General features: G+C 44.1%; 2 protein-coding genes across 5 annotated transcripts in view; one reads left to right on the top strand and one right to left on the bottom strand.

Annotated features, from left to right (window-relative positions):
- The window catches only part of LOC124184415, an 88953-nt gene extending 79905 nt beyond the window's left edge, over nucleotides 1-9048 (bottom strand). Inside the window, exon 1 of the mRNA XM_046574085.1 lies at nucleotides 8614-9048. Coding sequence (XP_046430041.1) covers nucleotides 8614-9029 — 416 coding nt within the window. The 5' untranslated portion in view covers nucleotides 9030-9048. The remainder of the gene's footprint in view (nucleotides 1-8613) is intronic.
- Nucleotides 1-21058, top strand: part of LOC124184414 (RNA-binding protein Musashi homolog 2-like) — a 137039-nt gene that overhangs the window by 47453 nt on the left and 68528 nt on the right. For 3 of the 4 annotated variants that reach the window (XM_046574080.1, XM_046574079.1, XM_046574078.1), the window contains one exon: nucleotides 3414-3525. In XM_046574080.1, the coding sequence (XP_046430036.1) occupies nucleotides 3470-3525 (56 nt within the window). In that variant the 5' untranslated portion in view covers nucleotides 3414-3469. Of the gene's footprint in view, nucleotides 1-3409; nucleotides 3526-21058 lie in introns of those variants that run through there. The other variant, XM_046574083.1, reaches the window with a different exon arrangement.

The following is a 21058-nucleotide window of genomic DNA, read 5'->3' as shown; positions in this document are numbered from 1 at the left end:
CGAAGTTAAAAAATAGCTAGAAATTTCTTGTGATTGGAAATATAAGAAAATTATCGTGATTTGATTTCGATACAATCTCGTTCAACGCGAGTTGCTTAATTGAACGGAAGTAACTAAGGCTAAATTTCTAACACTTACGGTATTTGGATAAAAATTACCAATACCACGAACAAACGACGAAACTTACAGGCCTGTATAATATAAATGGATTTTTTCAATCCTTGCGATAATCGCTAAACGCGATACGTGTAACACGTTTACGCTAATGAAAATCGTCTACAATTGCGGGCGTGGAAACGGAGGACCGAAAATGGGGTGAAAAATAAAGGGCGAGGCGTGAAAACGGTACTCGTTAATGGGTCCCTCCTGCCCTCCTGCCCTCCCGCCCTCGCCCCTTCTCACCCTTTCTTTCCCACTCTTCCCGCAGACCGTCGAAAATCCTGTTCAAACTCCCTTCAGCCTGATTCCGCGAGTGCGTGCATCGTTATCGCACAGACACAGCGAACCGCGGTTAATCAATGTGCTCAGGTGTCGCCGAGGCGGACCTCACCTACACATTTACCTACAATCTCCATACGTATACGTCACAGCAGCGGTTGTGCGCGAAGCTGGCTAAACACTTACGTGTATATATATGGGTACAATTTAGTAAACGAGCAACCTGCGCGTATTATACGTATACGTACATGTATACGTATGGACGATATTCCGTTTGCGAGTTGAAATAAACCTCTCCTTCGGCTTGATGACGTAAAAGCTATCCGGGATATGCGCGTATATCTGCCTGTGTATTTTGTTTGATTTTATATTTCCTTTCGTGCGTTTTCCTTTTTTTCTTGTTTTATTGAATCTTATCTGGGATATAGATCGGAACGCGTGACTCCTGCAGCCGTAGCGCGAATATTGTTCTTTAATTCAGGGTCACAGTGTTATTAGGTATGTATGAACAATGTACAGGCCCCGTTTGTTGCCGGCGGATTGTTATTATACAATTAGCCGTTGTACCTGCTGCTGTCGCTTTGAATCGTTCGGCAGAAAATTCGATTCTATTTTCGTATTACCTTGTCGATTGAAAACTTCGGAAAACATGTACGGCCGCAAGTCGTTTGTTAAATCAATGTTGCAGAAATACTCGTTTAAAGTAAAACACAGGCGGTGGGGATACGTTTCAAATTATAAAGATTGAAAGACAGGAAAAAACTGCTGAAATTGTGTATGCGCCATTGTATAAATGGTAGTACAAGGTAGTGGTTTAGTTTATCCCGAAGGTAGTTGATAATCCAATCGTGGATTTTGAGCGGTATTGTTCTACGAATAATTTACTGATCGGAGAAATCGGTTTTTCATCCTGCAGGAGGGGCGGAAAAAAAGTATTCATACACCGGGCGAGGAGTTAACGATGTCCGTATTGGAGAGTTCTGAGGGAACTGGAGCTTAATGGGAGGCCTTAATTTCGGGCTCATTGTTTGCGTTAAATTTTCCCTGACGCGGCATTCTTCGCCCGGTACGGGCCACCGCTTTATTAGCTTGCGATAAGAAGCTAATTTACATTTACCATCTGGCCCCCTTTTGCGTTTCGGTAGCACCCTTAAGTGCGCCTGGCCATCGCCCCTTCTCCCCTTTTCTCCTTCCACTTTCTCTGCCCCGTACGCCGAGCGTTCGAAATTCTGGATTCAAGCCACGTTTTTCCCCCGCGATCTTTCCCTTCGTATCAACGTTCTATACGCTGGATGTGCGCGTGAGTGTATCAGGCGGTTACCGGATTCCCTTCTTTCTTTCTTTCTTTCTCACTTTCTTTCTTTATTTATTTATTTTTATTTTACTCTTTTTGCGCAGAACTCAAAAGAAGGTGTAATGATCGTGAATTTCAGAATTCAGAGAAAAGTAAAGGATTCGAAATCGATGAAATGTTTTGATAAAGATTCGCCAATCGCTGTGTAAAATTGATAACTTTTACGGACCGGGTTATGATCGACAATCCGGAAAACGCTTTTGCCACGTTGTTCACGGCCAATGTTATAGGTATCTATAACACGACACAGCGAGTGAATGCAATTAAATCAAATTCAAATCTACTTCCACGATGAATCCGTTATATGTATTACTACATTACCCTGCAGCGCTTCACTGCTGGCAATTAGATACTGCAATTTGTTGCCATTCGGAATTAATTGATAATTTTAAATTCTATGGTTGGAATGAAAAACAAAGAATGAGAGAAAATGTAACGGTGGAATAAAAAAAAAACAAAAAAAACGCACAAACAAACAAACAACGAATACATTCTGCATCTGGGTCGATCCAGGAATTTGCCTTTGATATGATTTACTGCAGCGTACGTAATTACCCGCATATTTCTCAAAGGGTGATAAAGTAAAAACGAGTGAAAAATCAATTTTTTGACACACACACACACATATATATATATAACGATGTTTTTATGTCTGCACAGGAACATTTTCTAGCTCTCAAGTGGTATTCCAGGTTTTTCGAACAGTTATTTTCATTGCAAGCAAAGAAAAAGGAAAGCCTAAAGTGAATAACAATTCAAGCGACGAGACCCCTTATATCAAATATTCCTGCTCTTTCTTCTGCGTATTTTTAGTCGAACAATCGGTGGGTAGACACGAATGCTTTATCGAGCAGAAAGTTGATAAAGAAAAAAAAAAGAAAGAAAAGGTAGATAAAGAAAGCAGGCGAATTAGAGGACGGAGATCGTTTTGGTACCAAACGAAACCGACGTTGTTCTACATTTACCTTGTCGTAATTTTGACAATGTTTTCTTCATTTCGTTAAAGCGATCATCTGATTATTTTCTGCCGAGATCGAAACGGTAACGTACGTTTCAATAATTAGAAATATTCCACTATTCAATAATGCATGATTCTAAATTCAAGCCTTTGTTGTAGGGGAAAAAATTGCGATCGTTCGACCATTTATTCTTTTAAATCTTTTATTCATAAAACTGCAGCGCAAGCTAGACGAGGAAGAATATAAAAATATGGAAGAGTCGTGAAGCAGGATGGAGTGTGAAAAAATAGATATAAAAGGTGCAGCGAAAACGTAGAGAGTCAGACTTCCTTCTTATTGGTCATATCAATCCTTCGTTCGCGAAACTACGTTCGAATCATTTGTCTCACTTCAACTATTTTCAAAGACGGTCTATTTTCGTTTCCGTACGTCGAGAACGATCCTTCCGTCTGCGACTGCAACCCACGGTATGGCAAATTGATCCATTTCTCGCGGAAAATCTATATTCGAAAAGCTTTCACGTCCGCAGAGGTGTAACTTTCTTTTTTTCTTTGTTTCAATGATTTCACGAATAAACATCGTTTCGCGAGTGCCTTTACATAATGTTACAGAAACGACGAGGAAAAAATAAAATTTTCAATGTTTTTTTCCCGTGCTTGCAGTGAAGTCGGTGCTGACAACCACCCGGAGCGAAGCGGCTAAAATACTCTTGCGACAAATGGCGGCCGCAAGCTTCCCTCCGAATTTCTCCAACGTCGGCGTACTGGATAACTGGTAAGTCGAATACCATTCCGACGACATACGTCGATACGTGTATGTATGTACAAATCTATCACCGTATATATTTACAATCACCAGTACCACTACGAGTATATTATACACTGCAGTTAAATCGTACCGTACATTTTGTTACTTTTTAGGAAACTAATATCTAAACGGTAGATCTGTATACACTATATAAAACCTTGATGTAAGACCCGTTATACGCATATTATTTGTTATTATACGTTATTAAAAAGAAAAGAAAAACACACTCGTCGAAAGTATCGTAGTAGACTAACCGCATACGTTATATGTATACGTACATGTATACATGTATGTATGTATATATATATATATAGCGCATGGTAAACTGGTCACCCGCTGTAGCTCCAAATATAGATACAAATACCTAGGTAAATATATATTTTCATCGGGTATTTGTCACACTCGTAACTGCATAATGCATACAAATTAGACTTACGTTGCGTAACTAATTCTTAGTAATATCGATAAAATTTGTCAATTAACACTAAATATAAATCGGACAGCTCGGTGATATTGTATTATTTGACCTGGCTACAGTGTTGACAGATAATTGTCAATGCCTCGAAAAAATTTACAACCACGTGAGTTACAAACGCCTGCAGGGTTAAGTTCGACCATCGGTCGGTCAAAGCGCGTTGTTACATTAATTTGCTATTCAAACAATCATACGGCAGATGCGCAACAAACACGCCGCATAATTCGTACGTATAAATTCCCGTGATATACTCGTAACCAGAGTTTGCGGCTGTCTGCGCGCTTCTCGAATTAACAACAATATCTGGTTTCATCGTTTCATCGTTTGCGTGTATCGGTGTGCAGGTAATTTACACAGTTTAATTTCACCGAATACAAAAACTTCGTGAAACGTGAATTGTTTGCTCTGTAATTTTTATACCAACACTTGTTCCCGTAATTTATACACGCGCAAAACTTGACAAACGAACTTTAGTATAAATCTGCGTCCGGAATATAGACGCAATAATACGATAATATAATGTATACCGTAGCGACAATTGATCTTCCGCAAAAATTTTCACGCCAAGGCGGACATTCGCTAGACGGACGGATAGACGATCGAGTTATCGTTAAGTGGCTGTGTGTTTGTATTATATATGTACAGTTTGAGGAAAAAACGGGGGCGGAGGAGAGAGAGTTTTACCTCAAGCTAGAGAGCGGTGAGAATCCTCTTATTTCGTCAGTCAACCGGAAAATAAGAATTTCCGCGAGAAAAGCGTCGGGGGATAGAAACTCGGCGGAGATTCTGCAGCAGCGTGAATTTTTCCATCGTTTTCGCGTCTTCCCCACCTGACCGCGAACGAGAAACAAAATGAAAAACAAACAGCAGCAACAGAAAAGTCACCCTCGCTCTGGAATGCTCGTGAATTTCAATAAGTGCGGTAATTTTCTAATTGCACAAAATAATTTCAGAGAGAATCATTTTTCTGGCAGTTTTTTTTCTTTTTTTTCTGCTTTATGAAACGAGATTTACCGCGGTCGACAAAAAGGGACGCATCTAACCCCCTCATCATTTTTCCCGTGTAATTGAAAACATCTACTCTCGGTACGCAACGCGCGCAAGCTCGACCGGAATTCCTTTTTCGAGAGCTCGCACAGCCGTTTAAAAAGCACAAGTGTTTCGAGGGTTGCAGGCCACGCTCTCGAACCGTACGTCAATTTGAAACCTCTCGACTCGACGTGCTCGAATTTTTTCTTCCTTTTTTCCGGGGGCGGGGGAAGGGGGGGCTGGTGAGGGGGGTGAGGGGGAGGAGGACGTCTCTTCGCGTTCTATGGAACGAGGAGGTGAAATTATAATACGCGCGGATGCGATGCGCGCACGGATTGCCAAAAGCTTTTGATTGAAAGGAAAAAAGCATTAGAGAGAGGGTCGCGTTTTCTTGAAATCCTCAACGACGCGGCCGTCGTTCTCTGCAAACCGAAACGACGCGACGCTTCGACGCCCAAAGACCCCGGCTCGTGTCAAGTGTAAAATATCGTCCGGTTTTGTGGGTCTTGAAAGCCCCGACCTTTTTAACACTGGGCTTCTACCCCCTCCTCAACCCTCTTTATCCACCCTCAAAGCTACTGTATAAAATACACGTTATTATCAACCTTTGGAAGAGTCACAATGCCTCCTCCTCTCTCACCTTCGTATACGTACAACGATATTTTTCAACCATTTTCATACTGCCTCGGATTTTAAGATTCGCCCTCTACCGGTTACGTAAAGAGAGCGAGCAGCGAGAGCGTTGCCTAATTTTCTGTTCGTTACCAACTAGATGGAAAACATTTTCGCCCTGTGTCTTCGAAAGACTTCTTACCCCGCGAATAGGTGAAGATTAATAGCTGTGAAAATCCTGCCGACGACACCGGATCAGCCGCTTTTCTCGTCGTGTAGTCGCATAATCGAATAACGTGAATATACGATAAACTCAATCGCGTATTATCGATTATCTGAATTTTTCAAACGGCAGCCATTTTTGTGACTGAAGAAAGTTACGTACAAGAGTTTCAAAAGTGTTTTAGCAATTTCTGTACCAAGCGTTACTTTCTTCGATGTTTATTGAAAAGGTACGGTAGGTACGGAAAACAATTGTAACGATAAAGGGACGAAACCGAGCCGTCTCGAAGCTGAGTGGGATGATTAGACGGTTATTTCCAACGAGAGCTTGTTGGTTTTGGTTTTTCACCTCAAGTATACGAGGTATCATTTCACTCGGTGAGACGCGAAAGGGGCTACGTTTCGCAACCGCGCCTCATAGCGTATAATATATTATACATATTACATACTATCGCGTAGTTTCGTTTGATGTGAGAATTCGAGAACGACTAATTGTAAGTCAAAGCGGCAGCGCATGCCTCGACGAATTGGTAACAGGATCTGTATCGTCTGTACACCTACGCGTAACGTACGTACGTACGTCAAAAGCTAACACTCTCCTTGATGAGACAGCCCGCAGGAGAGAGGGAGAGAGAGAGAGAGACTTTCGGTGCCTCGAGGCCTAATCGCGAAGAAGAGATGAAAGCGGTTAATGGTGATTTTCTGGTAAGGTGAATACATGCCAGTTCGCATAACGCCCTTACATATCTACCGCTGTCAATTCGCGCGTCCTCAATAAGTTCGGAAACTCGGTTAGACGAACTCGAAGAGAAAGGAAAACATCTCGGATACGCGAATAGCTGCGGAGTCGTTTGGATCGGCGGTCGGGTTTACAAATTCGGCAAATCTTACACCGTCGTCCTCTCCTCTTCCCCAGCGGGATCCGGAAACGGGATCCCGGATTCGAGACGCCCGTCCCGAAGCCGGGGTGCGATACTACCCCGAAGGGATGGATGCCGTCGGCTCTGAGGCGCAGAGGTGCTTCCGGTGAGAGTTTCAAGTTGGCACCGAGGCGCCCATTCACCATTCGAACAATAAAATCGCATAGACAATGTATACGAAGAACCATTGTTGTCAACTCAGGAGGTCTGAAACGCGCTATAAAAGCCCCGCGAGCCTTGATTCCTTAGAATGGTGCGAATGAAAAGTAGGTCCTTCTATATTATCCCTCTCGCCGCGCGCACCTTCGCTCTCTCCTCTGCACTCTTCCCGGTTTTGATTAAACTTTTGCCTTCTTTTTTTCACCCCCTACCCCCTCTCTTCCCCTTTCTTCTTTATCTTTGCTGATCCAGCTTCCTTTCTTTCATCCGTTCACCTCCGGGTCAGCAAAGTCCGCAGCGTAAGACTGCATCTTGCTCCCTTTAACCCTTGCATATATATATAGTATATATATATGTATGTGTATATTACTTTCATGGATTCGCACAATTTCGCTATTGAAAAAAATGTATTACGGATTCCGTTGTTACGAGTGTCTAAATACAATTGTACGATACGTTTAACTTCTACCGATTCGAGCACGTACGTGTATGTGATTAAGATTAAAGACAGGTGAGGTATAACGATGTTCCAGACGGAATGTTTCCTCGCCTGCAGCTGCGGTAGCGGGTATTAAAATACTTTATATCGCCGTTCCGCTTTTGCCGCGGCCGTGAAAATTACCGCCGAAACTATTTTAATTACGGAAGAACTTGCGCTGCAGCCTAGAGGGAGGAAATATAATTATAAATATAGTTCACCTCGACATAGGTCATATAACCTGCACAGCTTACATCCAGGCGGGATAAAGAAAGCCGTTCCTCATCCGGCGAGTTATTTTAATGGGGAATTTAACCTAGTTTCAGATAATAACTGTCGTAAAAAACACAAATAGAAGAAGCAAAAATTCCCACGAACGCCACGCGTTTCCGGGATTCGTAAGACTCGATCTTGTCGGGCGAACGGATATGATGGGCACCTTCGCGTACTGCCGGGGAAAACGAACGAAATAATAAAAAAAAAAAAAAGAAAAAAGTTAGCCTCCAGGTAAACGCAGATAAAAATCGAGTCGTGCCGGATACGGAAGCTGCTACCGGGATGCGAGAGGTGGCTGCGGGGGTCGGGATTAAGGAAGAGTGGATAGTTGAGTGAGGATTAGGGGTTGGATTCTGGTCGTGGTTTTCTTTTGTTTCCACCCCTCGCCTCCTCTTTCCTATATAGACGCTCTCGAGCCGGGGGATGTTTGTTCTTGTAAGTGGCCGGTTGGATTGTGTTCGAGGAGGACGCGAATTATTAGCAAAGAGCGGCGGAGTCCGAAGGGTCGAAAGAGAGTTACGGAGGGGCGATGGGAGGGGGGGGATGAGCAGAGATCGGGCTAAATGGACTCGCGAAGAATCTCGAGATTTAACCAAATCGCACGACGTGAACCGCCCGGGTTTTTGACTAACTTAAACTGTTATTAATACGAAGGAAGACGGGTTTGCTGGGATCAAATATCCACTAATTACTCCCCCGTCACTCAATTAATACAACTTCATCCCAGCGTCCATTGTTCGCGGTCTGAGGTCTGACACAATTGAATAAAGATCGATCGATACCCGTACAGGTATACGTGTACGTATCCGTATATACGGGGCACATTGTAGTGGCCGATACGCAAACAAACGAACCACCTTATGTACGAAATACGGAACAATTACCTGCATTGTTCTGCTGCGCCAACATCGGCCAAGAAAATCCAGATATCTACGTTCGAACTTTGGATCCGGCAGCCCTGAAGACGCCCGTTACATCCCTGTTTCCGTTCCTCCGACGTTCGTCGAACTGCGTGGCTCTTCGCCAAACTCGCGAACCAAACATTATACTTTGCACAAATTACAAGACATCGTCGAAGATCGCTTAGCGTCCCTCGGGTGCACGTCGTAGGCCAATCTTTGCGAGCACGCTGAGTTCCGTTCCGTCGTTCCTTTGTTCCGTCGTTCCTTCGTGCGGCGTGTGCAGAAGATTTTGAGGTGAGGCTGAATTGTTGCTGCGACGCGTTACGCGCATCGGCTTGAAGTTGCAGTCGATCAAGCGTGATCAAGGACTTAACGAATGTCCGTAGGCGATTGGACATGCTCGCGAGGTTTCGATTATCCGTCAACAACCGATCGTTCAAACTCTGCGGTACGGGTGAAAACTCAGGTTCCTGATTAGAATAACTCGATACGTCGAAACTGTTACAGGCACCTTAGTTTAAGCACTTGTCTAAATTGACTACAGGCTATGATCGACCCTCGATTTCTTCGACTAATTGCTCCTCGGCACCTTCGCTCGCTTTACTCTCTCACGGTTCTTCGTACTTTCGTACAGTGTCTCGTACATACTCAACGGACGATCGCCACGAAACCGAAATCACTTGGAAAACACCCTCTTGGCTCGTCTCGACGAGTTCGAGGCCAGGGTGATTCCACCCTGGATACGCGGTTGCCACACTTTGATCTTTAGTCGGCAGGGTGTTCCAATTACGCGGAGTACCGGGGGAGGATGAGCCTCGACGTATTCGCGGGGAATTATTCTATTCCGTACGAAGGATCATTTTTCCCTCCATTACCGGGGCCGTTGTGAATTCCATTTTACCGAATAAAAGAGACGCTTCGCCGTGGCGGGATTTCGAAACCGAGTCACTGTCATCGTCAGCAGACGACTGCTGCCGTTGCACCGTTTCATCGCGAAAATGTAACGATATGGTAATCTTGAAAGGACACCGCGTGCAGCCCGATACTCGCGAATCGTATTATTTGCCTGCTTTCAGTATCGCGTCGTTCTCTGCGTATCTGCAAAACTTTTGCAAAAAATTCAAAACTAGCCTCTTTTGTATTCTCCCGTTGTACGCACGTACCTAACTTCCTGCCTGCCTTGTCTGCTTTTGTCGGATTTCTAACAGAGCTTTCTATGCTGAAAGGGATGAAAGGCTACAGACAGAATTTAGTTTCGTCCCGATTTAATACATTTCGATATTCCAGAGTGTTTCGTTAAAATATCATCAGGTACCTTTTTTTTCTCCATCGCACAATACACTCGCGATTCTTCTTGTTTCGGAATCTCAACTCACCCATAATGTGGATAAAAAGCATCGGTCTTATACTCGAAGGAACTGAAACGAGTTTCATAATGTTCCGTATACTCATTGTTAATTTTAATATTAACAAATTTTTTTTTTCTCCTATCCAAAGAAGCGCGAAATTCTTGCAGAATAATTCATAGCCGGTACTTTCTCCAGTTTTCAGGACTACTCGCGGCGTATTAATTTTCTCTTTTCCTTTCGGCCGCTATTTACACGTATAATTTTCATCTCAGGCTGACGGTGCACGACGTTTCTCGGTTAACCTTCGTGGTTTATATTTATATCCAGGTTTCTTGTTAAGCGTACCGCAATCTCGTTGCCGGCTTACGAATTCCCCTGCAGCCCTGGTAGCGGGTACGTTTTTCTTCTTCTCCATCCGCCGCTGACTCGGAAACGGCCAACTGGTGCCAACAAGCTTCTCGGTTGTACTCGGCAGCAATCGTTCCTCTGCACTCGCCTGAAAGCCGTGATTCGTCTTCGAGTCGCGATATTTATTATCCGGAATTCACGCCCCTGCAAACAATCCGCTTTCCTCTCGCGTACCCAAGACCACCAAAGAAGACCGGGTCGATTCCGGATGGCGAAATCCTGCGCCTGAAGGACAGCTATGACCGCGGACAAATTATGCCTCCGGGTTTGAAATTCCTCTAAGAATCAATTCCGCCCAACTTGAAGGTTCCTAAGACCTCGGGCGATGAAATTCTTCCGGTTCCTTTCAATTCTTTGTTTCATAATCGGGAACCAATTGATTAATATTCGTATTAATCAAATATATAATATTAATATTCGAAAATATTATACAGGACGACCCTCCTTGAGGATTGGAAAAACGTGCATGCAGGGAAAAGGAAAATATGAATGTGTAAAATTTGCAAAAAAGAATAAGCGATAGTCGGCCTTGAGTAATAAGGGGCGGCGAGGGGGAGGACATTTACGGGGGCGTTGTTTTAGCGCCTCGAAGTCAAAGCGGACCTTTGTAAGCGGGCAGGCACCCTCGGGCCGGATGGCGGGGGCGGTAAACGAGTTTGCGGCCTAAACAAGCCCATCTCGGGGCGTTTTCGCGGTCGGTAACGTACCACCCACAGGACTCCTGCAATGCTGTCGTCTGCACCGACGTACGTTCCGGTTTGCGACCCTCGCCGCAGGGCGGCCAACCCTCCTCACCCTCTTGCACGGCATTCACCCTCTTTCGGTTCGGCGCCGATTAGACCCGTGAGGACGACGATATCGTTGAGGAATCGATGGTTTTTATAAATTTTATCCACGGCTACGATGATCTGTGGAAAGATACAAAGATCGAAAATACCGATGTTATGAAATTGAACTTGTTGGATATCGATGCTTGATTTCAAATCGCTTCGAAATTCTTTGAAATTCAGGAGATGCAATCTGCGGTGACTCAGTTTATTTATAGAAGACTAGTTTCTAAAAATTCACTAACGCTTGATGTTCGATAACGTGAACGTGATAAACGAAAATTGCTTCAGTGGGCTTATAGAAATGAGTATTCTAAATAAATTGAGTCACCACAGAGTGAAGACGAACGAATTTACCAGATTTTTAATCAAGCATCGGTATCTGACAACTATGATTTATAACTTTAGTATTTTCTGTCGTAATGTTTTTGAAGAGATTTTCGCAGCTCGCGAGTATAACAATTTGACAACTAGGTATTCAACGCAGGAATGCCTCGTAAGAAGATGAAAAAAGTATAAAAATTTCGAATCCAAACCAACCGAACTTGAGATATGTGCGAATGAGAATAACATCTACCAAAAAAAGTGAAACGAAGCTCTGTAATTCTTCAGATTCTTTCACTGTAGTCTGTTATTCGATTTTAGGTCGAAACGCGAAGCGAATTGTCGCTCTCTGTTGTGTCGGATGTCTGTGTGCAAAATCCCACACATTATATCACGCGCATGGCAATCCTACGGTATTTCGTTACTACTGATTGGAACCTTTTTCTTCTTTTTTTTTTATCCCTGCTCGTTCGGATTAACGAAATACGTGGAAACAAATCTCAATTGGTCAAAGCTGATGTATGTTAGGGCACAATAGTAAATTAGTCCTCGATTCTATCTATAAGGTGTTAATCCCCCACATCTTACCATCGGAAAAAGTAATTTAGTACAGGCTTGAAAAACTAGACACTTGTGTATAAATATATCTTATAAGTATTTTACGTATATAATGTATACATACATATGGCACGCTTGGTGATTTATGCATGTATACAATTCGGTGCTCGCGATACAAAGTAAATTTCATTCGGTGGAAATAAATTCTCCTCCGGGGTTTCACGTTTAATACGATTTTTCTTTTCGTCTCCTCTGTTCCCTGCTTTGTCATTCTCTCTCCTTTCTCTTTCTCTCTCTCTCTCCGAGCATTCCATTTTGCCAGATCGAAGCCTCGTTTGTTTGTCGTTAGACACGAAAGAGAAGATTTACTCGCCGTCCGTGAACAAATCTGTAAAGTACATTTCTCGAAATAAACGTCTTCAACGCTATATTTTGTCCGCACGATCGTAATCGTTTCAATTTTTGATTCTCGTTAATCTTGATGGCATTGGAATTATTGGCGCGCTAATATCTCTCCTCGTATTTTCACCTCTAAATTCTCACAGCATAAAAGTTCTGAATTTTGCTAACAGAAGAAAAACAAAAACCTTGGACGACTTATAACTTTTTTTATATCAATATATTTTCAAAATATATTCACTCGGGACAAGTTTATATATTACACACTGCGGCTTGCGATAATATAAACGTTTTCAACAAAGTTTGATACAAGGGAGAGTAGAAAGAAAAAAAAAAAAAAAACTTTCGAGCGAAGAAAACGATCGTCGCGAAACCGCTGTATAAATAAAAACTTTCGTCTCGACAGAATGTTCTCGTTTCTTCCGCAGTCTCGTCTGAATTCTCGTTTTCTCTACACCAACACGTTCCTTTAAGATAATTCATGACGGGATGATTTACTTAGTGCAATAATTGCAACAGTAGCTTATTCGATAGCGATTTTTCTTTTACTCGAATAACGAACGCGCACGACTTTGGTCGTGTAGGTATTCGACAAAATGTCCCATAAATATATTACGATTACGAATTCACCGAGGAATTCGAGATATGATCAGGCATTTCCGGAGCCTACACTGAAAGAACAAAGTCATTGAACCAACAAAATGTGCGTCCACGGGCGGCGAAGTGAATATTTATTTGTGTCAACAAAATTTAATTGAAAAAAAAAAACAATTAAAAAAACTTCAGTTTTGCGTTTAAATCGCTTTTATTTAAAAATTTTGATTAATAATAAAATAAACGACAAATATAAAATAATTGATGAGCAAAGTTTAAGAACGAATATTTTTCGTACCTACGTACTTTCTCGTATCAAACCCGAAACGTAATCTCCCATCATTCTCTCATTGTCCGCCCCTGATAACGTTATTAACGATAAAGTCCATCACGTCATGGTAAAAACGTTTTCCTTGTTTTTTCGAATAGTCACCCATACTGGCTATCAACCAAAAACTTGGAGACTCGTTTGTCAACGTAAAAAAGAAAAAAAAAAGAAAAAAAACAAACTTTTTAAGTAATAAATAAAGGTTCTGGTTATTATCCGACGTATAGAATAGAAATTTATTTACGTCAATGGCAGCTCGAAAGAAAAAATATAATTTTTGTCGAGCTGTGCAATACGCTGAACTGTGCGCAAAGCATTGAAATATGCCGAACCTCGCAAGTGCCGTTGCACGGGGTTTTCCTCGTCGAAAGTCAGCGACGCGTGTCCATAGACTCGGGGTTACGCGTGCCTTCCCCGGGGTGCTTTTCTAAATATATACTTAAAATGCCGCGTCTCTAGATACCTACATAAATACGATACACGAAACTCGGTATATGAAACGCACGGTCCGTAAACCTGCAGGAGCAATCGGCTCTTTCGAGTATCATCGCACAGTAACCAGATGGAAACTATCGCGCGGTAAACCAAAGCTGGTTCCTCTTCTTATCCTTCCTCTTCCTCCTTCGCGATAGACGAGGGTTATCGCGGCTAGTTTTCTTTTGATCTCCGCGTTTGACTTTTCACGGCCGCGTAAGTAAAACCGACGCGGAATAAAATCGGTGCAATCCGGTTCGACGCAAGTGGTGGCGGCTGACTTTGGTCGGCCACCGACGTCGGCGTCTCGGGCAAATCGGTGCCAGCCATTCGCCTGGCGCTCAAGCTGGCGTGCGCCTTGCGATAAAGGCTACGTCGGATGCGTGCCTCGATCCCGATGACGTATCATTACTGCTTAACTCAACGTCTGGCTAATCGAAAACGCTCGAACTTCCTTGCCAAGACTCGATACGCGATTAAAAACACGCTCGAGGCACGATGCGTAGCTTAAAGTTTGAGGCGCCGATGACGGAAACGTGGAAAAATCACTTGCAAACTTTGACGTTATTCAAACAACGTTTTTATTCGTTATACGTGCCTGTACAGCTTCCGGAATACGACAGGGAATAATCGTATTTGTAGAAATATGGTACTCGGAGTGTAAATTCGTTGCATCTGTTCAAACCGATCAATTTTCTTGTACGGAACAGAATAATTACTAATCGTTTCACGATTTTCACAACACGAAACTAAAATTGTTTCCGTTGAATTCAGGATTTTCTCTCTTGATTAGGATTTATTTTCACTCATCGAATCAGGTTATATCCAGATGGCACTTTAATCAAGATTTGTCTTAAAACGGAAGATCTGCGTGAAACTGCGTAATTATCGCGACGAAGCATCTTTTTGTGTTTCATACATATGTATTTATTACAAGATTACCGGGTGTATATTCGTAGCTCCTGCATCCGAACGGAAGATAAGATTCAAAGTTTTAACGGGCCGAGCGTGCAACAGCGTAGTGTTGAAGATTAAGTTTTGAAACTTTGGTACAGAGAAGAAAATATCCGAGGAAACAAAGAACGAGCGAGGAACATTCGTACGTACATTACAACCTGCGAGTAAAGGGGAACCAAACTGAAGACAGGAATATTATTATACATTATAGAGAGGGAAATCAGATTCGTTAAAAAGTATCTATATATAAGGATAATTAAGTATAACGATATACGAGTATCGCATCGCAGGGACGTCGATGTAATTACTTGTATCGTGGAATGGTGAAAGAAGGTGCGTAGATAATCGTTTTCTTGGCAACGGTAGGAAGTAATAATCGTGGAAGCAAAACTGTGCGAGTTCGGACCTAATAATAAAGCCGATGTGATTAGAGTCTCCCCGAGCCGGCAGCGTCGCGACGCCCATCAATCGAGACCCGCGCGACTTGCCCGGTTAGATTCGATTTACGACACGCTGCCAGAGATATCGCCACCAGATTGCCATTGGTCTCTCCTGTCACAACTTCCTCCCCCTCCCTCTACCCCTACTCGTGGCCCAAACCTCCCCTTTTCAGCCCCTAACTCGCCGCTTTCTACTCCCTCTGCGTATCGCTATCGATCAGACATTCGCACACGTTCAGAAAATGGGGAGAGAGAGAGAGAGAGAGAGAGAGAGAGAGAAACGCTCCGTTTCACGGTTCGACACACGGAAATATTATACTCTTTGTGCTTGTATTTCTATACTTTATATTCTTGCTTATGTATTACGCCATTGCTAAGGTTTGAAATTATTTTACTTAACCTGAAAAAATGAAAACATGTAATCGTGACGGGAGGATGATTGAACGGATTGATTGATTAAATCAAATTTATCATGATTGAGAATTTTGATTTTCTTTTTCCTTTCACTCTTGTGGCTCGAATCTAGTTGAGGAAAGATTCAACGTCTACGGTTGAAGCAACTTTTTTTTTTCACGACTGAGATGTTACGTACACATTTGGAACATTTGGTTTCCGGAAACTTTTGCCAGTATTTTTGTTATGCGGCTTGAGGAAAAACGACGCGAAAATCTGACGCAAAAGTAAAGGAAACTACACGAGAAATTCTGATGGGTGATGAATTTTTCGAGCAATATACGCGACGATAAAAACTCGCAATCGGGCAACTCCACGTGGATCTTTAAGCGGTAATTCGGACTCCCCCGAGTGGATGCTCAGCGACATTGCAGTTAGACAGCCACTCCTCTCGAGTCTCTTTTCACCGTTATCCTTTCATTTTCGAACCTTTCCCACGATTTATTTACATTTTGAAACAGCGCCCCTTGTGTACCGGCCTGGGAACCAAGGACACCCGAGAGTCGGTGTGCGAGTATAAACGCGTCTTTGAACGAGCCGCTGGGCCGACTCGAGTACTCGTGCTATTAAGTGCACGTTTCGCTCTTACCTCTCACCAGGCGTATAAATATAAGGAGAGACCTGCACGAGCCGTAATATACGAGGACCGAATTGACGAGGGGCTACACCGGCGTTTTATGGAGGCCAAACTCGAGGAGGCCGCTTCGAATCAGCTGTCCTGGCGTCGCAGGACCTCGATTCCGAGGCTGTAAAAAGACGCGGCCGTCGTTCGGGCGAGGGTAAAGTCAAAGCTTGGAATGGCCTGTATCATCGGATTTCAAACACGCGAAAGAAGAAATAAAATTACCAGAACGAAAGATAAATTGTTAACAATTTTGATTTTCGAAAGTGTCACCGATTAGTAGCCGTTCTAATCGGTGGAACTTTCCAAGTTTTGATCCCCACCCGGTAATTTCCAATTCTCCGCTTCCTGCAAGTGTTCGCATTAATTCTTTCCGCCGTTGCATTTCTACACGCTGGTTCACCGAAGGCCTTAGAAACCTGTTGGAAGTTATTACGGGTCTCCGCACTTGGCGAGGCTCGATGATGAGGAGCAACGTTTGGTATTAGGTAACGGTGAAACAAACCGCGGGACCCTGCGTAATGCCAAGGCAACGTCACGTTTCCCCGTGGAGATCGATTGAACGGGGAACGACGAAAGCCACGCTGAGCCCGGCGTTTCTAATCAGAAGATTGGAACCTCCGTTTCGACCCGACACACACCGCCGGCCTGCCGCAATTCTCACCGGACATAGGCGAAGTATTTTACAGCTGGGGATGTCAGCCATCGGGGTTCCTCGCTCACTTCCTCGATTTCCGAACAAGGAACACCTGTTAACTTCAACCGAGACGGGTCAACGAGGCGGACTTGTGATGTGACAAAATTAATTGCCGACTCGAGCACCCGGGAACCCTCAAACGTCTTCGGTATCATTAAGAAGAAGCAGCAAAGACCGAGTTTTCGAGCACCAAAGAAGCCCGGTCAGGACTGAGCAGGTATTTCGTTATTAAACAGTCGATGAGAAGGGAGAAGTGAATCCCCGGGTCTTCGCTATTCAGCGAACCTTTCTCCTGCTTCAGACCCTCAACCTCGGATGATTTTTCTTTCCCACAGAATATATATATATATGTATATCGCTTACACCAATCCAATTTAAATGTTAGAAACGAAAATACCAGCTCTACATTGTGGACTGCATAAATCAATTTAATTTTTCTCGATGTTGTAGCGAAGCTGTAGTGTAGTTTTTTTATTTTTAAATAAGAGGGAGAAGAGGAAAAAAAAAAAAAAGAAATGGAAAGCTTGAGGTCGTCACCTCGGCCAGCCGTCCGGTAATCCGGTGGGAGAAGCCCTACAGGCCGGAAATCTGATCGGATTTAAAACACGAGTGGTTGATAAAGGGCGAGTGTGTGTGCGTGTACGTGTAGCCAAGCTATATATACATATATGGTATGTATATGAAGAGGGCGCGAGTTAAATCGGTGGGGTAAAGTAGGAAGTGCACTCGGTTCGTCGCGGACGATTTGAAATTCCGGCACGAACACGATGAAAATGGAAATCCTTCGTTGGGAATAAACATACCTTTCAGCAGCAGCAGCATCCGCCGCCTTTCTTTAACCACCATTTCGCCCCGGCGTGTTAAGTTCGCGGAAGACGGCTGGTGGTGAGTAGCTGCGGGACGATTTATGGTAACGAAAATTTATTAGCTCAATTTCCGAGGTGTTTAAACCCCACCAATAGTCAAGGCCACGCGATTTCTACTTACCTGGACCCTTTCGTCTGATTCATGGGACTTTCCCCTTCCGCATCGTAATACCACGGAGGTGCCTGTAAGCTCCGTTGAAAGTTCACCTTTTTTTTAGCGTACGAAGTCACGATCGTCAGTTTCTTGCACGTTGATTCAACGTTGAAAATGCATTTTGGTAAATCCTGATCCGAAGTTCTTTAAGCCATTCTCTTCGCAGCTGTGGAACGAGCTTCCGATTACTTGGAATTCACTTGCCCACTGATCATACGCACGGGTATACTAAATCGAAGATCATGCGGATGTCGAGGAAATCAGAGACGCCCAGTGACAGTCGAGAATCCATTTTCCGCTTCCACCTCGGGATGCTCATAGAAACGGTATCGAAACTGTCAAAGACCGCTGTAGATCGAGAGTTTCTTCCGCGTTTCCGGTACTGTCGATAAGTCGATACGTGCTTGAATTCCATTTCACAGTGCCTGAAATTGACGGCGCGTGTCCTTTTCCCGACTCACTTCCAATTCCTCAAGTCCCGATTTGTACACCGGGCGAGAAGATCGAAGACCGTGGGATCGTAGACAGTTTAAAAATACAAGGAACGGCGATGGGTTCTCGGTTTTTCGTCATTCATCCGAGACTTTGATGTCCTTGGGGTCTGGTCGACGGACGAATGAGTCGCTCGTCAAAGGGCGCGTTCAAGACGTGAAGACCTGGTCTGCAATGGTGTCCCGACGCAGAGGAACCTGCACTGCAGCCGGTTCCCGACTCGACTCGACTCGACTCTACTCGACTCTCCTCGACTCGAGTACCGCGCCTTTGAGTCGGGTAAATTTTGTCCGGTGCTGCAAGAGTGCACCATGGAGCCGCAGAGTGAATCCGAGAAAAACACGCACACGCGGACAAGACGCGTGCAGACACGCAGACGGGCAGACGGACGTCTGGCAAACCGGCTGCCCCCTTTCTCTCTCCTCCTCTTCTCATCGTCAGCCCAGCTTCTTTCAGCGACTCCGAGAAGTCGTACATACGTAACGATGAACGCTGCACACCGCGTTGAACAGTAACGTCGCAGACGCTCGCTGCGACGTCTCTTACGTTAAATTTTAGTCCCTGCATAATATTTCCCGCACTGCATTCTATCACCGGCATATCAGGACGAATAGTCGTGGATTTAGATGCGCCAGTCCTATTCCCGACCCGCCCCGGAGGAGGTATCAACTTTTGCGCCACACGAGGTCAGACCAATCTTTTCGGTATCGCGACTTCCTCAACTCGACGGGAAAGTTGCAAAGTTGATCCAAAATAGTTTTACTGATTCTGAGTGCTACTCCAGCTCAATCACAGCCACAATTCAGGTCCATGGTCACCGTAGCTTTTTCTGTCTTGCGAATGGTCTACGCCAACGCCAACGATGGATGGTCAAAATACGTACGCGCACATGTCCCGTCGTTCAATTACTTAAGGGTGAACTGTAAAGTCGCCCACTTCCACGTTCCGCCTTTGTTTGCACTGGTGGCGAACGTCTCGAAAACGTTCGAGAGTCGCCGACTTCAACGTCAGGCTATTTATGCTCTCTCGTCCTCTGGTTTTTCGATTCAATCCCTGCAGCGAAGCTGATTAGAAGGCTTGACGTATGTAGTCGGCACGGACGTGGATCCGATCAGCATCGAGCCGGAGGATCTGTGGCTGAGAGCCACCCGGCGGACTCGTGATGCATCTTGGATGTAGCACATCCACCTACGGAGACGTATAAGACACATGTAGGTGTCCGGCTGAATTTGAATCACACATAGAATCACTTTGTGCCAGTTGTCCGAAGAGACGTGAGCACACATCCGCTCGTGGAATATTCTACTGTGCTTTGGCGGGGTGAACGTGCCGGGCTTAAATCACTGCGTATATGTGCGCTTACGCGGGATTTTATGCGACTTGCATATCGGGTCAACGATCAATCGATCCGGTCATGTGTTTTCAGATGCTGAAGTTGCCCGGAAGATCTGGGAGTTCAAAAACACTTTTTCACTCTAGTATGGAAACTGCATATCTACGTGCAGTTCGACAGAATATCCCGTTACCAATTACACTCAATGATACGATGATTATAATGGTCATTAGTACGAAAGGTGTATAACCATCATAATTGTGAATGCGGTTCTCCGAATTCGGGATTGGATCGAGAACGTGATACACTTTGGTAAATTGGAAGGTGCAGGGTACATCGTGCCAATTAGGAGAGATGTGCAAAACTCTATACATCCCTGTTTGACCGGTGATACATATACTGTGTAATAATTATCCCCAAGCCAGTTTGGATGAAGAAAAAAAAAATAAAAATTGTGAACGGTTAACGTCGATTTCAAAGTTTTCGCCCGATTTGTATTATAAAATATGGACCCTCACGTCGTAAATCAAATCCGCTTGAGAATCGCGACGGTGAAGTTTTGGGGTTGAAAAGTTTTAGGAGGGAAAAACCGTCCCCTGCATCAAAAATAAAAAAAAAAAGAAAAAGAAAAAAAACGTACGCGTATCCCGAATCTCTTCTCTGAGCCATTTGGCTACGCACGTTACTCGCCGGTTGAGTTAGGTCAGGTTAGGCTAGACTTTAGCTCATACTCCCTCGTCCACCGATCGATAGTACCCAATTGGACTGGATTGGTTCGAATTGGCCCTGAGCCCCAGGAGCCATCCATCTCATCGTTCTGCCCGCTGATTGGCACCGCATGCCGTCTTGTCCTTAAACGACGTGCCGTCTTCCTGCAGCTGATATACGCGCTAATTGAACCACGTACCTACGTATCTGTCTTTCAGATTCAAATCGCGCCTCGACGAATCAGCCACAAAACGATCCCACCTCGGATTGTGGAGTGTTGAGGATTATGGTGCGACATCAGTTTTGGTCACCCAAGGTCGGACTACTATACCCGGTATCCATTCGACCATTTTTTCGAAAAAGTGTTTAGAAAATGGTGCCAAGTATGGATTACCGAATGCCTTGGCGGGTAGGCCGGCACATTGATTATGAAACATCGAAGTT

The sequence above is a fragment of the Neodiprion fabricii genome, chromosome 6, assembly GCF_021155785.1.
Source record: "Neodiprion fabricii isolate iyNeoFabr1 chromosome 6, iyNeoFabr1.1, whole genome shotgun sequence".
In the NCBI taxonomy this organism is placed as follows: domain Eukaryota; kingdom Metazoa; phylum Arthropoda; class Insecta; order Hymenoptera; family Diprionidae; genus Neodiprion; species Neodiprion fabricii.
Note: the sequence above shows the minus strand (reverse complement) of the source record. Positions and strands in the feature narration are given on the sequence as shown.